The following is a 20,981-nucleotide window of genomic DNA, read 5'->3' as shown; positions in this document are numbered from 1 at the left end:
CACTAATAATGCATAGACCAGACAATAGAGACAGAAATACATTGAATAGTACATGATGTGTTTTGCTGATTGTGAGGTATTCGTGAAGATTCAGAAAATTTTCGATTGTTATATCAAGAGCACATCAATTATTATCAACGTTCTAAATATCTAATAATTTAACAATAATTCAACATTCTAAATATTTAATAATTTAACAATATTTCAACATTCTTAATATCCAATAATAATTTCATTTCCTTCAATTTGTATACTAATCAAAATGAGCCATTGTTTGCCCAAAAATTTCTTCTTGCGTAATAAGTTCGACAGATTTGGGCAGAAGATTGATATCTCACAATTGTTTTCTCGAGATTATATCATTTTGCATGTAAGCCTTAAATTATACCGCTCATCGGTATATCTTTGTTCCTTTGTTGCGTCCTATGCAGGAAATACTATATATTTTCTGACTTTACGCTCGCGATATCTATTTAAAATTTAAATGGTTGGAGGATTGCTGTACTAGACGACCTCTGAGCACATATTAACCACGTGCTCAATGACTATATGCTTGTACGATTGGCACTATGATACACACAGATAGCACCAGAAAATTATTGCAACAGTAGTAATTTTCCGAACACTCTAAATCTAAATAAATGTTCGCGAAAAATTTATTAAAAATTGTGAATACAATTTTGTCTCACATTAAAAAAAAAAAAAATACATAAGATATTTAAAATATAAGATACTTTCGCATATACATCAAAAACCATAAATGAAAAAGTACATCAATATTAATTTAAGAAATAAGCTGACAGTCGATTTATATTGATGTTCGATTTAATTTAAGCGCGTTTCATTACACAATCGCAGAGATCTACTTGTTCTCTGCGTTAGTTACGCATTGATCTTTCGCGGATGATTTGGCACCATCCAAATGAAAGAGTCCTCGACTACTTTTCATCCTGCTAGATTCCCGGGCTTGTCGGTACGACATCGACTCCATATACTCAACCACCTTCGAAGAAAAAGAGAAAGAGGTATACGCAAGGTCAGCGTATCGCAAGAGAGCGAAGTTCGTTTCACCGGAGTAATTAAAGTTTCCTGCATTTGAGCCGCGGAATCGACGTTGCGTGGCAAGTGGCCTGCTTTTCGACTGACGGTACTTTTGTCGAACAAGGAGAAATAAAAAATCCGGCGTCCTTTTACTAAATGAATTAGGGTCAGCGTCGAACAGATAGTACGGAGCGTATGATCTAACGTTTGTTATGCCGAAGGTCAACGCTAAGGATGCTTGGAGCTGATAAAAATCGTTAACAATGGATGTATCGGCTAAATATATGATTAATTAAATCAGATAGCTGACCCGAGTACGGAATGGTTTCCAACAGGAAGTTGGAAATATAATATTTCCAGCGGCGAGCTACGTTCCGCTCGACTTTATATAATGTTATATATAAATGTGTTCTGTTATTTGATTATATGTTGTGATTAAACGGAGCAGACATTTAAGTCTTCGGCTAAAAATGCCATGCAAAATATAATAAATAACAATTTAGTAAAGCTAATTTTTTTATAATTTCAAGCGAGAGATTGAGTCTATAGGAGTGAATTTATATGTGGTTGTGGTTTGTGACATTATCGCCATTAATAGACGAAATAATATTAACATGAAAAATTTTATTAAATGTATTATAATTAATGTGTTGCACGCGGAAGTATCCGAACATCAGGAGACGAACAACCCCATGATAGAATTACGGAGCAGTTTGATAATTAATAATATGTTCCGCTGTATAAATCTCGTCTGTCTATGTGCACATTAAGCGAAACGTTTTATATGGACTGTCTTGCGCGATCAGTGTGCTCCATAATGAATGCAGTCGACATAATTAATTAATGATACATGATATACGACGTTTGTGACTGATCATTGAGCATGCTTCGTTTTCTGGCAAGCAAAACGAATATCTATTCAGAATGATAAATATAACCATTGAAACGCGAACAATTTAATAAAAGAAACCTTTTACCTTATTTTTAGAGGCAAATATAATAATATTTTATAAACATTTATATTAAAAGACAATTTATATTTAAAAAATGTTAATTTGGTTGTAGAAAAATTTAAAGCAACCTGATTTCTAACTCATTTATTCATTATTACTATTAAAATTAATCTTTTTTTTAAATTGTGCATATTAATTATATATCGAAAGATGTTTAAATGATAACCTTATTATTGTAATCGAGGTAGCCCATTAATATTTCACGTGCAATTATGCCGTTAACGCTTAGAAGGAATATTCTTTGCAGTAATGTCTTATTCAGAAGCCACTGAAACTTAACCATGACGTAGCTGAAATGTATAAACGCATAATTACATGTGAAACTGCACTTATTATGTCAATCAATTTAGATCTTTTACTTACAAATTAGTCTGAATTAGTGCACCGGACGTTTCGTACATTTAATACGTTGAAACATGATTTGTTAAACAAATATATCCTACATGTTACAGTACTAAATATTTTTATTTCCTAGCGAGGATGAACACAAAAATTTATCGAAATTGTAGCAGATCTTGATTAGCAACAAACTTCATATTTAATAAGATTTATTTGATATGCAAAATGCAAATAAATATAGTAAGAATGAAATGTATAATATATTTAAAAAATATTGGGAGTATTTTAATTTTCATTTAGTTGTTTGTGAAATGGAAGAGAGAGAGAGAGAGAGAGAGAGAGAGAGAGAGAGAGAGAGAGAGATTTATTGCATTATATTAAATAAGTAGAAATAAAAAAGTCTATATTCGTGGCCCCTTTTGCTTTTTAATTTTTATTATTTGCAAAAAAGTTACAAACGTACGTGGACATTGATAAATGCAATTTTTATTTAAGATAAAATGTAGAAATAAGCTCTAGCTTCATTATTTCTTATAAGTAGATATAGTCATTTTAGACATACAGAATACGAAGTACATTTCGGATCGTATTTATTTCGAAACACGCATCGCGTATTAAAAAAGCCTATTCATAATCTTTTTAATTATTATATAATTATTTAAAGAGAAGTTACAAACACAATGTTTGTAAGCATATTACACACGAGATATATCAATACATTAGCATTGCATTATGAAAAGTATAATAAAACATTTTTCTCTTTCTTTTTAATTACCAAGTATAAATATTTAATGTAACCTCGAGAAAGTTAATCCAATCCAAAGTTTCGGTATCGATATTTATTAGCGCCAAACGAAGAAACGTTCTCACAACCGGAAGCGATCATCGAGTCATATTCAAGACTCGTCAAGCATTATCGTGTGTACGTTCTCAATCGATAATCCCCTCTAAAAAAAAAGATTCTCAAATTCTCCCCGTACAACTCTCAATTTAATTTCCCCGATCATTCCGGAACGTCGGCTCTCTTGCTCGTTCCGCAATCGCGCCTTCCGCTCCCACAATCGCGTCTTCCGGTCAGTTCGCGTGCTGGAGCGCGCGAAACCGCGCGGCGAATTCAAACGCGACTGCCGCGTCGGGATTCGCCGCGCGGCCGCCCGGCGGCGCCAGTGTCGCGAAGAATCGCGGCGAGCGACGACGTTCGGTCGATAAACGGCGGGACGGAAGGAAGGGCTCTCTCCGGAGGTCCGGAGGCGCTTTCTCGAGTCTCGACAGCTCTCGTGGAGACGCGAGTGCCGTCTGCCGTCAGTGCCGTTCTGTCGGGAGCAGTCGGGAGTGTGTCGGGTCGAGGCCGGAGAAGATTCGATTCGCGACAATCGCGACGCGTGGCTGACCAGGCTGACGTGAGTTCGCCTCTTTCTCCGCGCGGCGATTCGAGGGAACCGTCGGTGGGTATATCTGTCCGCGGCGGACGACGGACATGTCGCGCGGGACGGCGCTACTCCGACGACGACGACGACGACGGGTCGCGTAATCAATCGCGATCGGTCTCGCCGCGCGCGGAGCGTAGCGTCGCCGCGAACGTTACGGGTGGACCGCCGCCCGCGGTCCGCGGCACAGCGGCGAGCGTCGAACGACATGCGTCGGTTGCGGGGCGACGGGGACCGAGCGACAACCGAGGAGGCTCCTTCGAGGAACTGTCAGGATTGTCAGGGGGATCGTCATCGCCGCCGACGCCACCACCACCGCCGTTACGCGTGAGTCAGTGCGGGATCGGACGGAGGCGACGCACGCAAAATGGCTTCGGGCGACAATGTGGACGTGATCGAGGTGGTCGAGACGACGAGCTTCCCCGTGCCGGCGCAGCCCGCGGTGGATCACCTCAGGCCGGAGCAATCCGTCGTCGAGGAGGACTGTGAGTGCGAAACCTGTGACACCCGTGCTCCGTTTCTGCCTCTCTCTCTCTCTCTCTCTCTCTCTCTCTCTCTCTCTCTCTCTCTCTCTCTTTCTCTCTCTCTCCCCCCTCTTGCCGTCCCCCTGCCGCGTGCCCGGACTCACCGTTGTGACCTAACCTATACCGGGAGCCCGGACGCCGCGTCGGGCGTCGTTTCCTCGCTCGACGACGATCTTCTCAGCGTTCGCGCGAGGCGCAAATCGTTGACGCTCGATCAGCTCGATGCCCGTCGATCGCTCGTATGATCGATCCTCGAGTCTTCGGCCTACGGCTCGTCGCGGTCGATCGACTTGGTCGCTCAATGTTGGAGTTAGTCGACGGGTTTGACAGCTAATGGGTGTCACCCGACCTACAAAGCGCGAACGTGAGACCTCGTATTGTCGTCCGAGTTGCGAGGGACGTTCGTTCGAAATGCGCTCCGCGTGCCGCCGACGACGTGGCTCCTCCTGCGATCGATCGATGGATAATTTGACGGTCCGAACCGTCGGCCGTCGGCCCTCCTGTCGTCGCGATGTAAATTGTAAAATCTCCCGACGGGATATATCACTTAGCTCGTCTCACGAGACAGCAGAGATATGTGCGAACGCGATTAGTAAAAGCTGCGCGTCGCGATTTCTCTTTACGTTTGATCGCTCGCGGTTGGACAGCTGATAGCTGTCGATGTCGAGTGACAGGGAACGTTCAAGTCCCGGTCTACAATTAGGTGTGTTAAGCCCTAAGCCTTATGCTTTATGCTCTAAACTGTGACGTATTTCCGGCCTTGAGCGTTCCTCGCGCTGCTCCAAGCCCTAATCTCTAAGCCCGCCGAAGCGAGTTGACCAAGTCCGATCTTTAAAAGCTTAGAGCTTAAGGCTTGAAACCCCTATGTAATTTCTCTCTAAAACAAAGACTAGGGCTTAAAGCACCTATTGTAGATGGGGACTATAAGTCCCGGTGTTTTAAGTCCTAAGCCCTAAGAAATTGACCAATCACAGTCAATTATTGTCCTCAAATTCAACTGTGATTGAACAATTTCTTAAGGCTTAGGGCTTAAAACACCTATCGCAGACCGGGACTAATGGAAATTTTCAGCTCTGCTAAAATGACGATATACAACGAGCGACCCAGCCGAGAAACTCCTCGTTCCATCGCGACAATCTGCCCGTTGTAGAGGTGATTGGTGCGCACACGCATTTAACAAAATGCGGAGTATTAAGGAGTGGAACGTCCTCGGTCACTCCCGAAGGCTCGTGCATCCTCGTTGAAAACACCACGCGTTCCACGCATGACACACTTTCCTTCCGCGCGACTCCGCGTTACGTAATTACGGAGATATCTGGCATTGAAAACTGAAAGAGCGAAGCTCGGACTCGTAGACTAAACACGCGACGAGTAGTCCCTTACTTCTCGAATTCATTGGATTCTATTCTATTGGGATTTCGGGAAGCTGGATGCCCTCGTTCGAACGGATGGGTCCCGTTGAGATCTTTCCCCGACGAGCCGGGGTATCGTCTCTCGGTTCATCATAGAAGACGGTTGAGCTGTTCTCGCTAATTAAAGTTTTACACAGGCTCTTGCGGAATCCCCATGCGGGCCATGCGTATACGTGCAATTTTAATACGAAGAGAGTCCGGAAGAGAAAATTCGGGACACGTTCGAGTATCGGAGTCATCGACCGGAACGCTGTTCAGCGAGTTTCGTCCTCGCCGTCGCGCGTCGCCGACCCCGAACAACCTGTTAACGATAAACAAATGTTCGATTTTTGAAAAAAGGAATGTCAGTTAAAAAAGATTTTTTTTTTGTTTAATTAATGAACCGTTTGAATTAATAAACCGTAAAATAATATTGATTTGGAACAATGTGGTACAAAGTTGGAACAACCCGGTGCAATTTTCTCAAAAAAATTATTTTCACAAAAAGGAGGCTAAACTTCACTCATTACGACTCCGATCGAGTTCGCGAATTGATTTTCACTGCGTGTTCGATCCGCGCGAGAAGCGACCGGGAAGAATCGTCGTCGTATATGCGACGCGGTCGCTGGACGTGCCGCCGCGATTCGTTCGCCGCGACCACCAAGGTGACAACTCGCGGCGTTTGACAGCTGATAAGGGCGTCGGGCCAGCCGCGGCACGTGGAAACCTTGTGCTCCCGGGATTCGCGCGAACTCCGCCGCGCGATCGCGATAACACCGCCGTTATCGGATCCGCGCCATCCGAGAAATGGATTTTTCCCACGTCGCCCGGGAAAACAGCGTCGGAGAAAAGTGGAACGCGCGCGCGTAATATTGCTTCTCGCCCGAACTGTTCCCCTTTTTCGAAAGATAGCAGCTTCTCTCTTATCTTTCCGCCTAGAAAAATCTTCCCGCGCTATATATATCGGTTTATTCGTACGAGTCGTATTTTTGTATGAATAGATATGGGAATTTTGTCGAACACTTCATGGACTATCTTTTTTTCCTCCATTCTTATTTATAGAGAATGGAGAAAGTTATATTTTGTCATCGCGTTTTATCCTTTGTAAAGTTTTTATTGCAAAATGTCTTTATATATTCAGTGACTTTAATCCCCTCTTCCTTTCGTCTAGACGTTTCAGCTGAGATTTCTTTGTTCGTCACGTATTCTCTCTCTCTCTCTCTCTCTCTCTCTCTCTCTCTCTCTCTCTCTCTCTCTCAGAGAGAGAGAGAGAGAGCTCTATACACGCGACATAATACTCGAAACGTATCATTTTCTGAGTTTTCGATATAGAAACTTTGGATTACCTTTTCACCTCATTTTTTAGAAAGATGAAGAAAATTGTGTACTCTTGTTATATTTTATCCTTACAATTTTAAAGTTTGCGACATAAAATGTTATGTTACATACTATTCAGTGACTTCCTTCAGTGAATTCCTTCTCGCGTCTGGCCTGACATTTCAACTGTTGTGAGATTTCTTTGTTCATGTTTTTCTCTCTCGAGCATTACACGACGCATGATAATCGGAACGTACTACGTTCTGAGTTTTCGATTGTGCCGAGCAAGAAAAAACAAGTGAACATTATCTCGCTGAAGAACGTCTTTATTATCTCAAGGATGAGAGCCTGAGCCTTTAAGCATTTACATAACGCAATTCATTCTGCTTCGAATGGAAATAGTTTCACACGTTTTTTCGCAATGCGCGCCGAGAATAACGTCACCAGTTCGCGACGTGAACTCTCGTCTGTGCAAACATCGCTTATCGCTTATCGCGCCTATAGCTTTCAGAAATTCATTGACGACGTTTCGGCGACGGTGCTTTTCCTGGCGCTGCTTTTTCCTTGTTTTCATTGTTGGAGGAAAAAAATGTGACGAACAAAGACCACCGCGCGCGTTTGAGTCACGAGCTCGCAACGGAAGACGAGGGGTTAAAAATAGGAGGCTAAAGTAAGGACATCTTGACTCGTTGTGTACCCTTATTCTACTGTTATCCCAGGAGCCTTTTTACTCGATATCGCAAATCGCTAATTCCCGGCACGTGTAACGTGCCGCTTTTTCTGCAGTATCAAACTCGATATTGCTCGCAGTAATTTGCTAATCTAAGATTCTCTCTCTTTCTCGAGATAATAAACAATTTGTCATTCGTTATCGATAAATCTATCGTAACTCACAGATTTCTCTGGACTTGTGTTTAGCATTAAAAGCGATTTTCTAATTTTGATTTTTATTTTAAAAAATTATTTTTTAAAAAATATGAGAATTATGTTATTTAACACGTTCTCTCACACACACACATACATATTTTGTTTATTTCGCATTTATTTGTGAATAGTATATAAATACGAAAATATGTAATGTAGATAATGTATAATTACGTAATTCATACAGATAATGTTGCTATTTTCAGTGTAAATCTATAGAAAAGCAGGATTGCAGTAAATTCGAACTTAATTGCGTTCAATAGTAAGTGTGCACTAGAAATATGGACTATGAAATGTTAATAAGCAATTAATAATTTTCGAAAGTCTGTTGTTTATTCGTTATTAAAGCACACACGTGTTTGCATTATAAAAGAAGCAATCTCGCTTCGGTGAATTGATCGCGCAAAAAAATGCCGCTGAATCTACACTATTTCTTATACCTAATATTTTTTTTTTTTTGAAGCATATTTTAAAAATTGCTGACTTCATAGACAGGGACTTTTAAATTTGTTTTACATGTATCATTACTGCATGTATTCATATATACATTTCTCTATTAACAGATCATATTATATAAATAAAACATTATTTTAAATAAAACAAAAAGAAATGATGGATTTCTTAATTGATTACACCAGGATGTTAATATAAAATAGCACATAGTCTATTTGATAAAATTTATGTAAAATTTTAGTACTAAATAACTATTATCAAAATATCAATTTTACGTAATTTTCGAAATTATGGTTTGATGGCTTTTACGTTTTTATGCAGATCGTATATGATATACATATATGACTATTAGGTATATGATCTCCTTAATGGATTTAATTATTTTTCATAATTTTATAAGGATTATAATACTGAATTATTCTATAAACAATTTTACATATTGCTTATTTTTACGAAACTATATCACGTTATCTAACTCGCGCGTTATTTGTTATCAAAATACATACATTACACCATGCGACGTAATTAAAATGTCTCCGTCTCTTTTGCAGATAAATCGACCGGAGAGAAAATAACAGCATTTGACGTAAGTATCGATCTTTCTTTAAATATTACTCTTAAAATATACGGGAAAAAACGCGTGTGTCCCCCATTTTGTCAAACGGCAAAATTGATTTTATTTGAATATTTTATAAGCACTCCAATGACCCGTTTAAATAATTATTAGCAATTAATGCAATCATATAAATGGAGACACATCTTCGATATGTGCGCGCGTGTTAGAAGCCAACTTATAAATAATAATTTTATTGCTGGTATTAACAATTCAAATGAAAACGACTATCAACTATCTTCGTTCACTTGGAGTCTCAGAGAGAATTTTTTTTATACTTGTTATGCCTTTCTTAACCTTGTACCAAGCATTGCATATCTTCCTTGGTTTTTGAGTAAATAACTCGTAATGTTTTATACAGACTCGCCTAGTTTTTACTTCTTAAATAATTTTAAAAAGAAAGCATCGATGAAAAAGTCGTTCCGATTCGTAATGTGCTGATTTAATCATCTTTTAATTTTTCTCCATTAACGCTTGCTCCACTTTTGCGCGGATCCACGTTCATATATTGTACTTATTGCTAATCGGTTATATGCTTTCCATTTGATTTTTATCGAGATTTTTATTCTATATAAATATATTTAATCCGAATGTGTGCATTATTACATTCCAAATAGAATTTTACATCAAGCGCGTAAGATAAGGAATGCAGATAATAATCTGGAACAAATTGTTCTACCTTTTGAATTAATTCGAAATAGATTAACACCGATCACACATAACATCTTTCTTTAATCTTCTATTTACAGCCAGTCGCGCCAGATATATCCTACGTTTACTCGCGAAATCATTTCTATTTTTGTACGCCGTACAAATCTGCCCGTCATCGGTAATTTACGCTCGAGCGTCCAGGATCGATTCTTACACGCTTGCGAAGTTCGCGAGGAGTTCAAATTGCGCACGAAACAGGTTCTCGAATTTGCGACTTGCTCTTGTTATTACGGCTCGGGAAACGCGCGGCGCAGAAACACAGAGAAGAGAAGTACATTATAAATCACCGTTGCACGTGAAAGATTATCGCGGATATCATGCTTCGATAATCATATATTTTTGCGAAATGTATACGAGACCGAGCTTGGCAATATCAGTCACAACAAAGCAGCGTCTATGAACCCCTTTTTCTTCCTTGTTAATATATAAGTATTCATCCGAATAACGCGTAGCCAGGGACACCTTCGGTATTTTCTCTATATAGCGCTAAATGCCACAGGAGATGTTATGTAGTATGTATTATGGGGCATTGCGTAATGCGAGTTAGTTGGAACATATAACTATAGTTAAATCCTCTCTGCGCGCGCATTTTAGATTGCATTAAATAATTATTCACAGTACAAGTGTGAAACCATTTTTCTTAAGTATATGTTCGGTGTTAACAAGAATGTTTTATGTACTATCAATTATCTTTGCAGAGCTCAATAGTACAACATGGTACGACAGGTGGCAAGGCCCCCGCGGGGGTATCGAGAAACAAATCGGAACGAGAGAGAAAGATTGGGCATCGAAGAGTTGGAGTGGGAGGTGAAATCACATATAAGAAGGTATGGAAAGAATTCCAGTGTAGCACTCCTAATAGATAGTTTGTTCAGATCAGATTTTGTGCTTTGTAATCAAAGTTAAAGGGTATTATTAAATGAAAGAGAAAGACTTAATAAGCTTATACCATATCATGTTGAACAGTATGAGTGGTAAGGTCTTATGATGTTAAAGAGATAAGCTACTTTTCTTATTCAGCTATCAATGAGAGTGATGATTAGCTACACATGTTGTATTTACTGATTCAATCACTTCGTGCAAGCTTATTGCAAGGAGAGATTAGACTTTCTCCATTTAATAGCTTGAGACATTAGTGTATTTTCCTTATTAATATTATAGGCATGATCACTTTATAGTATTAAGATTAATAATACCTGTAATTATATCTTTATGATTAATTATATATATTTTATTTATTTTTTATACAGATCCAAACGACACAGATTATGGGATCTATTCAATTGGGTATACAGCATGCTGTTGGTGGTCTTGCGAGTAAACCGGAACGCGATTTATTAATGCAAGACTTTATGACGGTGGAGACAACGAACTTTCCCCATGAAGGATCAAATCATACTCCGGCCCATCATTTCTCGGAGTTCAAATTTAAAAACTATGCACCCATTGCATTTCGTTACTTTAGAGATCTCTTTGGCATTCAACCAGATGATTTTTTGGTGAGATAAATCTCTGTTTCTTTCTCTCTCTTAGAATTTTTTTCCTAAATTATAATGTTAGTCTTGTACTAATAACAAAATACACACATGCATTTAGATGTCAATGTGTAGTGCACCACTGCGCGAGTTATCAAATCCTGGCGCTAGTGGGAGTATCTTTTATCTAACGGATGATGATGAATTTATCATAAAGACTGTACAACATAAAGAAGGAGAGTTTTTGCAAACTCTACTTCCAGGATATTATATGGTATGTTCTAGAAATAGACTTAATTAAAATTAATATTATTTTACAAAACATACAAAAAACTTCTTTTTGGTAACAACGGTGTTATTTTTTGCAGAATCTAAATCAGAATCCAAGAACGTTATTGCCAAAGTTTTTTGGATTGTATTGCTATCGGTGTAATAGTAAAAATGTTAGATTAATTGCTATGAATAATCTTTTACCTTCATCTGTAAAATTACATCAAAAATATGATTTGAAAGGGTCTACATACAAAAGAAAGGTTTGTAATATTATGTGAATATTCATAAGTATTGTATTAATATACATATAATTTTTTTTATTACATTATATGTGAAAAATTTTAGGCATCAAAAGGAGAACGCTCGAAGTCTTCACCAACGTATAAAGACCTAGATTTCATAGAGCATCATCCAGAGGGTATCTTTTTAGAAGCTGATACATATGGTGCATTAGTAAAAACTATTCAACGGGATTGTCGTGTATTAGAAAGTTTTAAAATTATGGATTATTCTTTACTTGTTGGAATCCATAATCTTGACCAGGCTGCAAAAGAAAAAGCTGTAAATATCATGTGCTATTTTTCATATCACGTAAATGTCAATATATATTCGTTTTTGCATACATTACATACTATACATATATATAATATATTACAGCAAGAACAAAGATTATCGGCAAGTGCCGATGAAGAAATTGATGAAACGGGTGGCGAAAGTGATGGATTCATTCAATCTGAGAGAGAAAAACAGAGAGAGGATAGAATAGGCGCTGCCGCTTTAAATCGATCACGCAGTATAAATCGTCAACGGTTGGTTGCTCATAGTACAGCGATGGAGAGTATTCAGGCTGAGAGCGAACCAATAGATGAAGAGGATGACGTACCGTAAGCATAATATATATCAAATCCTTTAAATATGAATGTACTAATATGTTATTTAATTATAATTAATTCTATTTTATGTTTTTTAACAGTTCAGGTGGCATTCCTGCCAGAAACGCGCGTGGTGAACGTCTTTTATTGTTCCTTGGCGTTATCGACATTTTGCAAAGCTACAGGTTAAAAAAGAAACTGGAACATACGTGGAAATCAATGATACACGACGGGGTAAGTGACATATACATAATGCACATGCGTGTGCGCGAGTTTATAGATTTTTTTTATAATCTAATTTTTATACTAGTCTTTAACTTTCTTTTGATGTTCTCAATGTCCTATTGTTAATATAGAAGAAATATTTCTTATTTTCTAAGGACACTGTATCAGTACATCGGCCAGGATTTTATGCGCAACGCTTTCAGGATTTCATGGCCAAGACAGTATTTAAGAAAATACCATCACGTAAGTACCATCCGAATCAACCTGTCCTAACAAGTTTGACTACAAGATTACACTCGGCAAAACTCGCTAATTTGTGAGTAATTTCACGCTTACTTACCTACCGGTAGCGCCATTGTTTTCTGGTTGATCATATTAATCCAGTGCATTTTACAAGAGATAATTGACTTCTTACGAAGGCAGAAATAAATATTAGTTTTAACTAGGGGAACTAGTCAATGCAAGATGTTTAAATTACAAAAATTAAAACCTTGGTTTATAATAATATCAGTATTGTGATTCAGCCATATACAATGCTATCGAATAGTACCTTTTATTGACGCTTTTGAGATATATTTTAAACACTTAACGCGAGACGAAAAACTAGAGTAGAACGAAAGTTATAAATGAAGCTCAAAAAACTGGTACTTACAATATATATATATATATATATATATATATATATATAGTATTACGATGATATAATTAGTAAGGGTATTTATAATGTTACTTAAAAAGCATATACCAATTCTCATAGACAGCAGTAAGCCGTAAGCTAGAAACATATATTTTTCTTCCTGTTACATTTTGCTACGAAACTCGTTCACTTAGGCTGCGTTTGGATATTCACTGCCAGTGCTGAAAATCTATAGTTTACGTCACTTATACTATAGATTTTCAGTACTGGCAGTGAATATCGAAACGTAGCCTCAATTTACTTGTATAATTACATATTCTTTTTTCGGCGTGTAACAAACTCGTCACAACGAGCTGGAATATTTAGGAAAGTCAACAAAATACTAGTTTCCATAAATATTTTACTCGTAACAAGCGATGCCAGTTTTAATAGACTCTTTATCTAGATTTATATTTTTAAGAGTGTTGAAAGCGCAGGTCAGCGACTCAATTTTGTCTTAACAGATTTTATCACAGATTTAGCCGTCCAGAGAAATGTTCTAATGATTATAATAGCATTATAAGATATTTGAGTGACTGGAGAGAATGCGACAAATATACTGTGCGGATATCCGAAAATTATAGACGCGATGCTTACATCAATATCATGGTTATATTAGAATTTTATTGATCTATCAGTGCCTTGCGTAAGTTAATGAAATATCATGCATAAATTAAGAATTGTTTGTTGTAAAATAAGAATAACGCGCTTTCTTATCTTAACGAATGCGATATTTATAATTTAATCCGATCCAAAATAGAACTTTTCGGATACCTGCATTCGTTTCGAATCAATGCTGTGAATAAGATATATTTTGGGTTTATAAGTGTCAATTGATCATTTTTGGGTTTTGTTTTGGTGTAACTAATTGCTAACACAATACACTTATGTATATTTTATTATATATATAATTTTCCTATTTTTTTATAACTTTATTTTGCAAATTCAACTTCATTGTGCATTGCATATTTTCTTTCCTTTACATATTTTTGATACACAATATTTTGTTTCGATATATTTATTAAAGAAAGAAATAGCGAATTACCAATCACTGGTGTCCACAGGTATAGCTGAGTATTTTTTATATATTGATATTGTTAATCTTGACTTCCATTAGCATTTTTACTTATATATTGAACTTTATTTAGAGTCATGTTTGAGAAAAACGATCGTCTTTATATACAACAAAAGTTTCTATAAAATAATACATAAGTAAAAGGAATTAAATATTCTTCGCTTGTTAATAATTTTTTCTTGATAGTCTATAATATAGTTGAGGATATATGTGCACTTGTTAGTGTACAGATTGTCACAATCAAAACGATTTCTATCATTTAGATTTTTTTATCAATAATATCATGTGCCAAAGTTCTATGAAAATTCCCTTAATATCGATGATATAAATATATAAATATATAAATATGACATTTGGATGGCAAAAGTTTCTATTTTATCGATGCGCCAAAGCAATCATTGATATTTTCGTCCATCAGAGCATATTAGTAAAGAAAAGATGTAGTAGAACGCACGAAATACATCCGAGCATTCAAGTAGCTTGTTTAACATAACTGTTTCAAAGAGAAAAAAGTATGCATGCCATAATTTTCTCGACAAAGGCTCTTTATAGAGATGCTAATTAATTTTGTGCGATCTATATATCTGTAGAAGAATCTCTGCGATATAAATAATGTTGAACGTATATATTTTTGGCAATAATAGCAAATGTAGAACCGCGTGAGTGTACGAGATTAATTCGAGAAAGAGTGCGAGAGTGTGAGAGCGAGAATAATCGGTAGAAGTAGAATTTTTTTTATTGTGAAAATATTCAGCTATTGACTGACGTGGGCACCATTGTACATATTTATATATTTTACAATAAACATTTTCGCTGTTTACAACTTCATTTCATTTATGAGCCCACCCATACACTTATAACTTATCGTTACTGTACTATTATTACTACTACTACTACTACTTTTATACTGCTACTATTACTACTGTTACTACTACTGTTACTATTACTACTACCAAAGCTGTTACTGTTACTATCATTACTTTGCTATACTAGCATTCTACTACTGTTACTACCGTCATGTATACTATCATCATTATTGACATTGCTCCACTTATGTGACTAACATCCCCTCGTAGTCGTTATTCATATTAAGTTTCTCGCACCATCATCGCGTTACACTTTGTATATTGTCTTTATATTGTATCGTGTACAATGTGTTTGTTGTGTTACGTACGTTTGCGTTTTGTTGATCACCTATCAGTTATACTTTTCATATGAATAAACAGATTACAATTGACAGCCCAAACACTTTAGGAAAAGTCGTATAATTAATGTAATATTTTTTGAAAAATTACTATGCGTGAAAGCGTCGTTGAAGCAGCAGTAGCTTGAGTCGCATAAATCTTTGATTGCAACAAGGCTTAATTGATCTGCTCGGATAATAATTTGCAACAGTATCCACGATATCAATTTTCCCTATCCGACTACAGAAAGGAAATACAAGCCTAAACTCGCTTTGTGTTTCAACTTTCAATACGTTTGGAAGTTTGACGTACCCTGGCTTTTCTTTAATGTTTCTATCTATTCTCGGCATTCCATATGATTTTGTCGTTCGTTCAATAATCCGGTATACATAATCATATTATAAGCGAAATTAGCTAAATATTGATGTTTCTGTGTCCCGTGCACTTCTTTTCGTGTCGACCCCCAATGACCTCATCTGACCTGCTACCGATCGAAACTCGAAAATTGAATACCAAAAGTGGACCTGCCTGAGATTAAGGGGAATCACCGCAAATTCCGTAACCTCGTCACCAGCTATATAGGTAACTCTGTCTATGTGTGCGTCCATCTGTCCATTTTTGTACGAATGTATGTAACGTTTGTTTTCACATAATTCTCTGCCTGTATATGTATTTTTATGAAAAATCTGTTTTTCATGCTCTGTTCTTTGATTTTACAGTGTGTGGATTTATCTCACCTCTCATTTTCACGCAATTTTGCATTAAGCAATTTGCATAAAACGTCTTTTACGATTTTTTGGAAGAATCTGAATGATAATATTAATGAGATTCTAAAATAATTATTGCAAAAATAACTTACGGAATTAATATTAGATTTTTCTGCATGTGATACTCAAAGATATGATATTTAATGTATTGGAATGTCACATGTTTATTTTTATATCTTTATTTTTTTATTTGCTGAATTTGAACTGTAAAAGATACAGTAGATTAATCTACTTGGAAAAATCAATTATATGCACATATAAAGCTTGTTTTACATCTCACAATATAAATATATTTTTTACACAATAAAACTTTAAGCACAATTTTTTTATGTCTTTACTAACACATACGATTCTTTCAAACTTGATATTTCTACTAAAAAAATTTTTTTTAGCGAATTTAAACAGCGGAATTATACGTGAATTTTTCGGACATCTTTGTGAGTGTGTTTTTTGTTTCTATTTCCATTGCTCCTGCAACCATTGTCTGTGAAAATTGTGATACGTGTACTCTTTTTTATCACTTTTTACATACTCTTCACATATTTCCGTCCACTTTTTTTCTGACACACCTTTTGCAACACACAGCCTAAAAATTTTTTTTTATAAATCTAGGTCATTCGTCTTTCAATATATCCAAGAATAACAACCGCGATACTAGTTATAGATACTTTCCTTACATTATATCTTTCCACAGCATCTCGCAAAAAGATTAACTAACAAGATTTCGATAATTGTATTTTACTCAACGTGCTTTCACTCAATTTCTTTCTCTACAAACTCTACAATCCTGAAATTTCCTTGTCACATTCGGTATTGTGCAGCAATTAGTTTAGCCTAGACATACCCTATAATCACAGCACGGACCGATAGATTAATGGACGTCTGCGCAATTTACAATGAGATCTAGTTGTTACGTATGCATAAAATGTATTTCTGCAAACTCCAGCACAGTTCTCTCATGTACGTACATATTTTTTTCTGTGTGATTAACTACGTAGGCATGGATTAAAACGTAGTACGTATTATACAAGTGACAATTGCTAATCACAAAGAAAAGCTTAAAAGCAAGCGAGGCCAATAGATGTTGTCCGCTTGACTATATTCTCGTTTATTCACAATATATGTTTTAGATATTCTATGCCTGCGATTAGTACAATTAAATTATAAGTATAATTTTATTAAAATATAAGTATTTTAATTATACTAATTTTACACAATAAGTACGTATAGCATAGTTTAGAGTTTGTTAACAGACAGTAGAATAAATCATAGACTGAGAAAAGAACTATTATTTATACATGGCCATGGCAAGTCTAGTGCTATAGTGAGATTTATCATTCAAGCAGAAAATTTAAATGTCCAAAATTAAAATTATGGATAAAACTAATAATATTGCGATGCACCAAAGCAGAAAGTATTTTACATACTTAATTATGGTAAAAATTAAACAACTCAATTTACGATATTTTACTAACAATTAGATAATAATTTCCATGATAATTTCTGCAAACTAAAACAGTATTAACGAGAAGAAGCCAATAATATGCCCTTCGACCCTTGCCACGGTACTAATGGCTATTGTAGCGTTTTGAGCCCTTTTGATAGGCGTACTTAACACGCGTAATTTTGACAGCGGTTTTTAAAAATAATTTGATGTTAAGTTCGCACAGCTTGCGCAAGAAATTATGGCATCGGTGGTTTTATGTTACAGCCTTGAAACATTCCCCGTCGAAGAGGAAAAGTATAAGCAGACCACTGAGGCCGTTGGAGGGTGACTTCGATTCAACCGGTGAGTCAAATGCATTTCTTTCAAACTCAAACGATTTTTTTTCCAACTTTCTGTCATTTAAAAGTTCTTTACGCTTGTTCACGCGAGAAATTGATCGGTTTTCGGAACGTCATCAGTAACCAACTGTAAAATAGTTATTTTCACGTTTTTAATGTTTCTCTTCAGCGCGTCTAAGATAATAAATCGTGCCGAAAGAATTGAATTAAAAAAAAACGTCCGATTCCAAGCGTACCGCGAATTTGGCGCGGCCTGGACGTTAGAAACGTGAATTCCGAAAATCGTGCCGATGATTTCGATAAAATCGTTTCTTTTACGGTTCTATCATTGGCTTTACGCTGGATTTCACCGTAGCCAGGCACAGCGATCAATGCAATAAACTTAGTTGCGGCATTCCCACGTTACCCGCTTCTAAAGCATTCACGACAATACCGATATGCGAAGACGTGGAGAGTTCTAGGTGAAGTTCCGTCCGATCCTATCCGATCTCCCAGTCCCTTGTTCCACGTTGGCTCCCTGTGGATACTCCACTACACATATGTGAAGCGTATGTACATCTATTATAATCTCTAATCGTTTAGTAGATCTTAATCCGCACCGTAAAGGCGCACGTTGTAAAGAAAAACGATATTCAATCTCACATTTCTTTCTTACTGGTGAACCGAAAGTTTAGAGAATTTTAATCATCAGAAATGTAAGTCTGTATACATCTTCCACGGACTCGAGTCACAAGTCAGTGACGAACGAAATGGTAAAATCGTTGTAAATATTAAATGCAAAATTGTATATTGTATATAACAGAGAGAAACCCCCCCGGGAAATCGCTGTGATTTATATTATGTTAAATTTTTTATATTTTACCTGGCAAAAAGTGATTTCATTGATAAACACTTCTGCACCTTAATCCTTTTTCAAGACTTCATTTGTCCTTGTATTTCCGTTCACCGTCCTATGTGTACAGCTTTACATCGTGAATGTTCGTCAATCGTTATGTTATCCTGTCACACGAACGTTCCTTACTCGAATCCTCGGGTTTTATTTCGGGACTCTTTCGGCCGACGAGATACGACAGAGAAACTGATACCAGGCGATTTCGGCAGGGTTCGCTTTTTTTTTATCGTGCTTCGCTGCGAATGAAACGCTTGAAGGAATAACGTATAGCATATTTGACGATGAAGCAGGGTTTGAATGATAATCCACAGACGAGTCGTTTGATCCCGCGAGAATGACTCCTGCAATTTTATTTGGCGGGAATCATCTGCGGGATCGGAAAGAACAAAGAGCATATTCTCGCGTAGCATTATCTGCGTAGCATCGATAATTCTGTCATTGCTGTCACAAATCGGTTTCAAACCCTACGACAAAGAGATTTCGTGATGCCGAATACGAGATCGTCTTGTGCTTGTAACGCGCTTTCGGCACTGAATGGCTTTCGCGTTTTCGGACATTTTCGAAATCCGTGGTGAGTTTCTCTGTCCGATTAAGAGCTAGACACGTATACCGCAGTACGGTAATTGGTACATGGTGTTATATGGTGGTTTAGCGGTGGCGGCGACTGGAGGTTCGGCAATGCATGCTACGTCACCTACGAAGGCCGGTGAGTCTCATACGATCACTTACTCTCGTAACGTACAACGTACAGTTATTCATTGCCATGAAACTATTCTCAAAATTGCGTCGTGATATCGCGAAAATGTACCGTTATCTTTCGAAATAGTGTTACACTCAGAAAACATATGACGTACTTTTCTTATTCAAGAATTAAAAGCAATGGCTGTGTTGGGAGCCGTGTATAAATTGTTTTCTGTAACATATTGAGTCCATCTAAAATTAAAGATGAAAGTTATTAAGTTGAAAATAATTTAATCCGTGCTACTCCGACTCCGTGTTACGACAATATTTATTATAAATTATCAATCATGTATCATTTATCGCTTTAATTAGAATTTTTAAAACGGACTGTGCAACGTAAATTCTACGTTTCGTGACTCAAGAATGTTGCGCAAGGGATTTGGTGTTACATCGTTATGTAATAGTTATAGCGAAATGATCTTTACATGTCGCACTGGTCACGAATCTACCTTTGATTACAAATACAAATGTATATATGTATTGTAATAAATTATGGGATTTAAAAAATGTTCGTGGTTGCACTCGCGCAAATCACTTTTGTAAAGTGAACTAATCAGAGAAGAATCAACGTTGCACGGTTCTCCGATCATTCGACTTCTCTCTCTCATCCTGCTTCTTTGTTTCTCTCTTTTCGCCTGTCTCTCTTTCTCTCTCTGTCTTCCCATCCCGCGCCGCTGCACCCGCGACTTCCGCCGTTGAACCCCTGGATGGCCTCGAACGACCTCGAATGACTACGCAGCAGTTAGCCCGCCCGATCCTGCGATCAGCGCGGCGAACGCGGCGGCTTCGGTGCCGATCGCCACCTCCACCCCGGTTAACCTTGCTGCCGGTCCGCTGAGCCCGCCCCCGTTGACCTTAACCGCCGGGCAAGGTCCGCATCACGAGCATCCGCCCGGGACCGCTCCAACGGTCAAGGTCGCTAGCTATCCGGCCGTGCTGAAGGGTAGAAGCGCGGCCAGTCCGCCGAACCCGAACCTGGTACCGTCCGGCAAGGTCCCACCGCCGGTGCCGCCGCGGGGCACGGGCGCCTCGAGGACCGGCAGATCCTCCGAGGATCACCGGGCGGCCGGCACCGCCGCCTCGACGACGTCGTCGGTGTCTTCCTCCAGCCGAGGTGATGAAGCAGCCATAATCACGAGATACCGCTTGCATGACAGTTCGTGCGACCTGCACCACTCGCTCCTACCTGACCATTCCTCCATCTCTACTTCTATCACCACCGCTAAAACTGTGGCCTCTACTATCACTGCTGCTACTTCTACT

General features: G+C 37.8%; 1 protein-coding gene across 9 annotated transcripts in view; it reads left to right on the top strand.

Moving 5' to 3' along the window:
* The first annotated feature begins 3,579 nt into the window (after nt 1-3,579).
* Nucleotides 3,580-20,981, top strand: part of Pip5k59b (Phosphatidylinositol 4-phosphate 5-kinase 59B) — a 34,773-nt gene continuing 17,371 nt past the window's right edge. For 3 of the 9 annotated variants that reach the window (XM_077406658.1, XM_077406617.1, XM_077406652.1), the window contains exons 1-14: nt 3,581-4,305; nt 8,981-9,015; nt 10,452-10,580; nt 11,004-11,252; nt 11,350-11,502; nt 11,597-11,761; nt 11,847-12,062; nt 12,159-12,385; nt 12,475-12,607; nt 12,754-12,841; nt 16,053-16,115; nt 18,012-18,089; nt 19,630-19,683; nt 20,458-20,832. In XM_077406658.1, the coding sequence (XP_077262784.1) occupies nt 4,188-4,305; nt 8,981-9,015; nt 10,452-10,580; nt 11,004-11,252; nt 11,350-11,502; nt 11,597-11,761; nt 11,847-12,062; nt 12,159-12,385; nt 12,475-12,607; nt 12,754-12,841; nt 16,053-16,115; nt 18,012-18,089; nt 19,630-19,683; nt 20,458-20,832 (2,083 nt within the window). In that variant the 5' untranslated portion in view covers nt 3,581-4,187. Of the gene's footprint in view, nt 4,306-8,980; nt 9,016-10,451; nt 10,581-11,003; nt 11,253-11,349; nt 11,503-11,596; nt 11,762-11,846; nt 12,063-12,158; nt 12,386-12,474; nt 12,608-12,753; nt 12,842-16,052; nt 16,116-18,011; nt 18,090-19,629; nt 19,684-20,457; nt 20,833-20,981 lie in introns of all 9 variants that reach the window. The other 6 variants (XM_077406645.1, XM_077406627.1, XM_077406637.1 and 3 more) reach the window with 6 other exon arrangements.

The sequence above is a fragment of the Temnothorax americanus genome, unplaced genomic scaffold (assembly GCF_048541705.1).
Source record: "Temnothorax americanus isolate GAGA-0224 unplaced genomic scaffold, ASM4854170v1 Scaffold1, whole genome shotgun sequence".
NCBI lineage: Eukaryota > Metazoa > Arthropoda > Insecta > Hymenoptera > Formicidae > Temnothorax > Temnothorax americanus.
The sequence above is the reverse complement of the archived record's forward strand: the minus strand, read 5'-3'. Positions and strand labels throughout refer to the sequence as shown.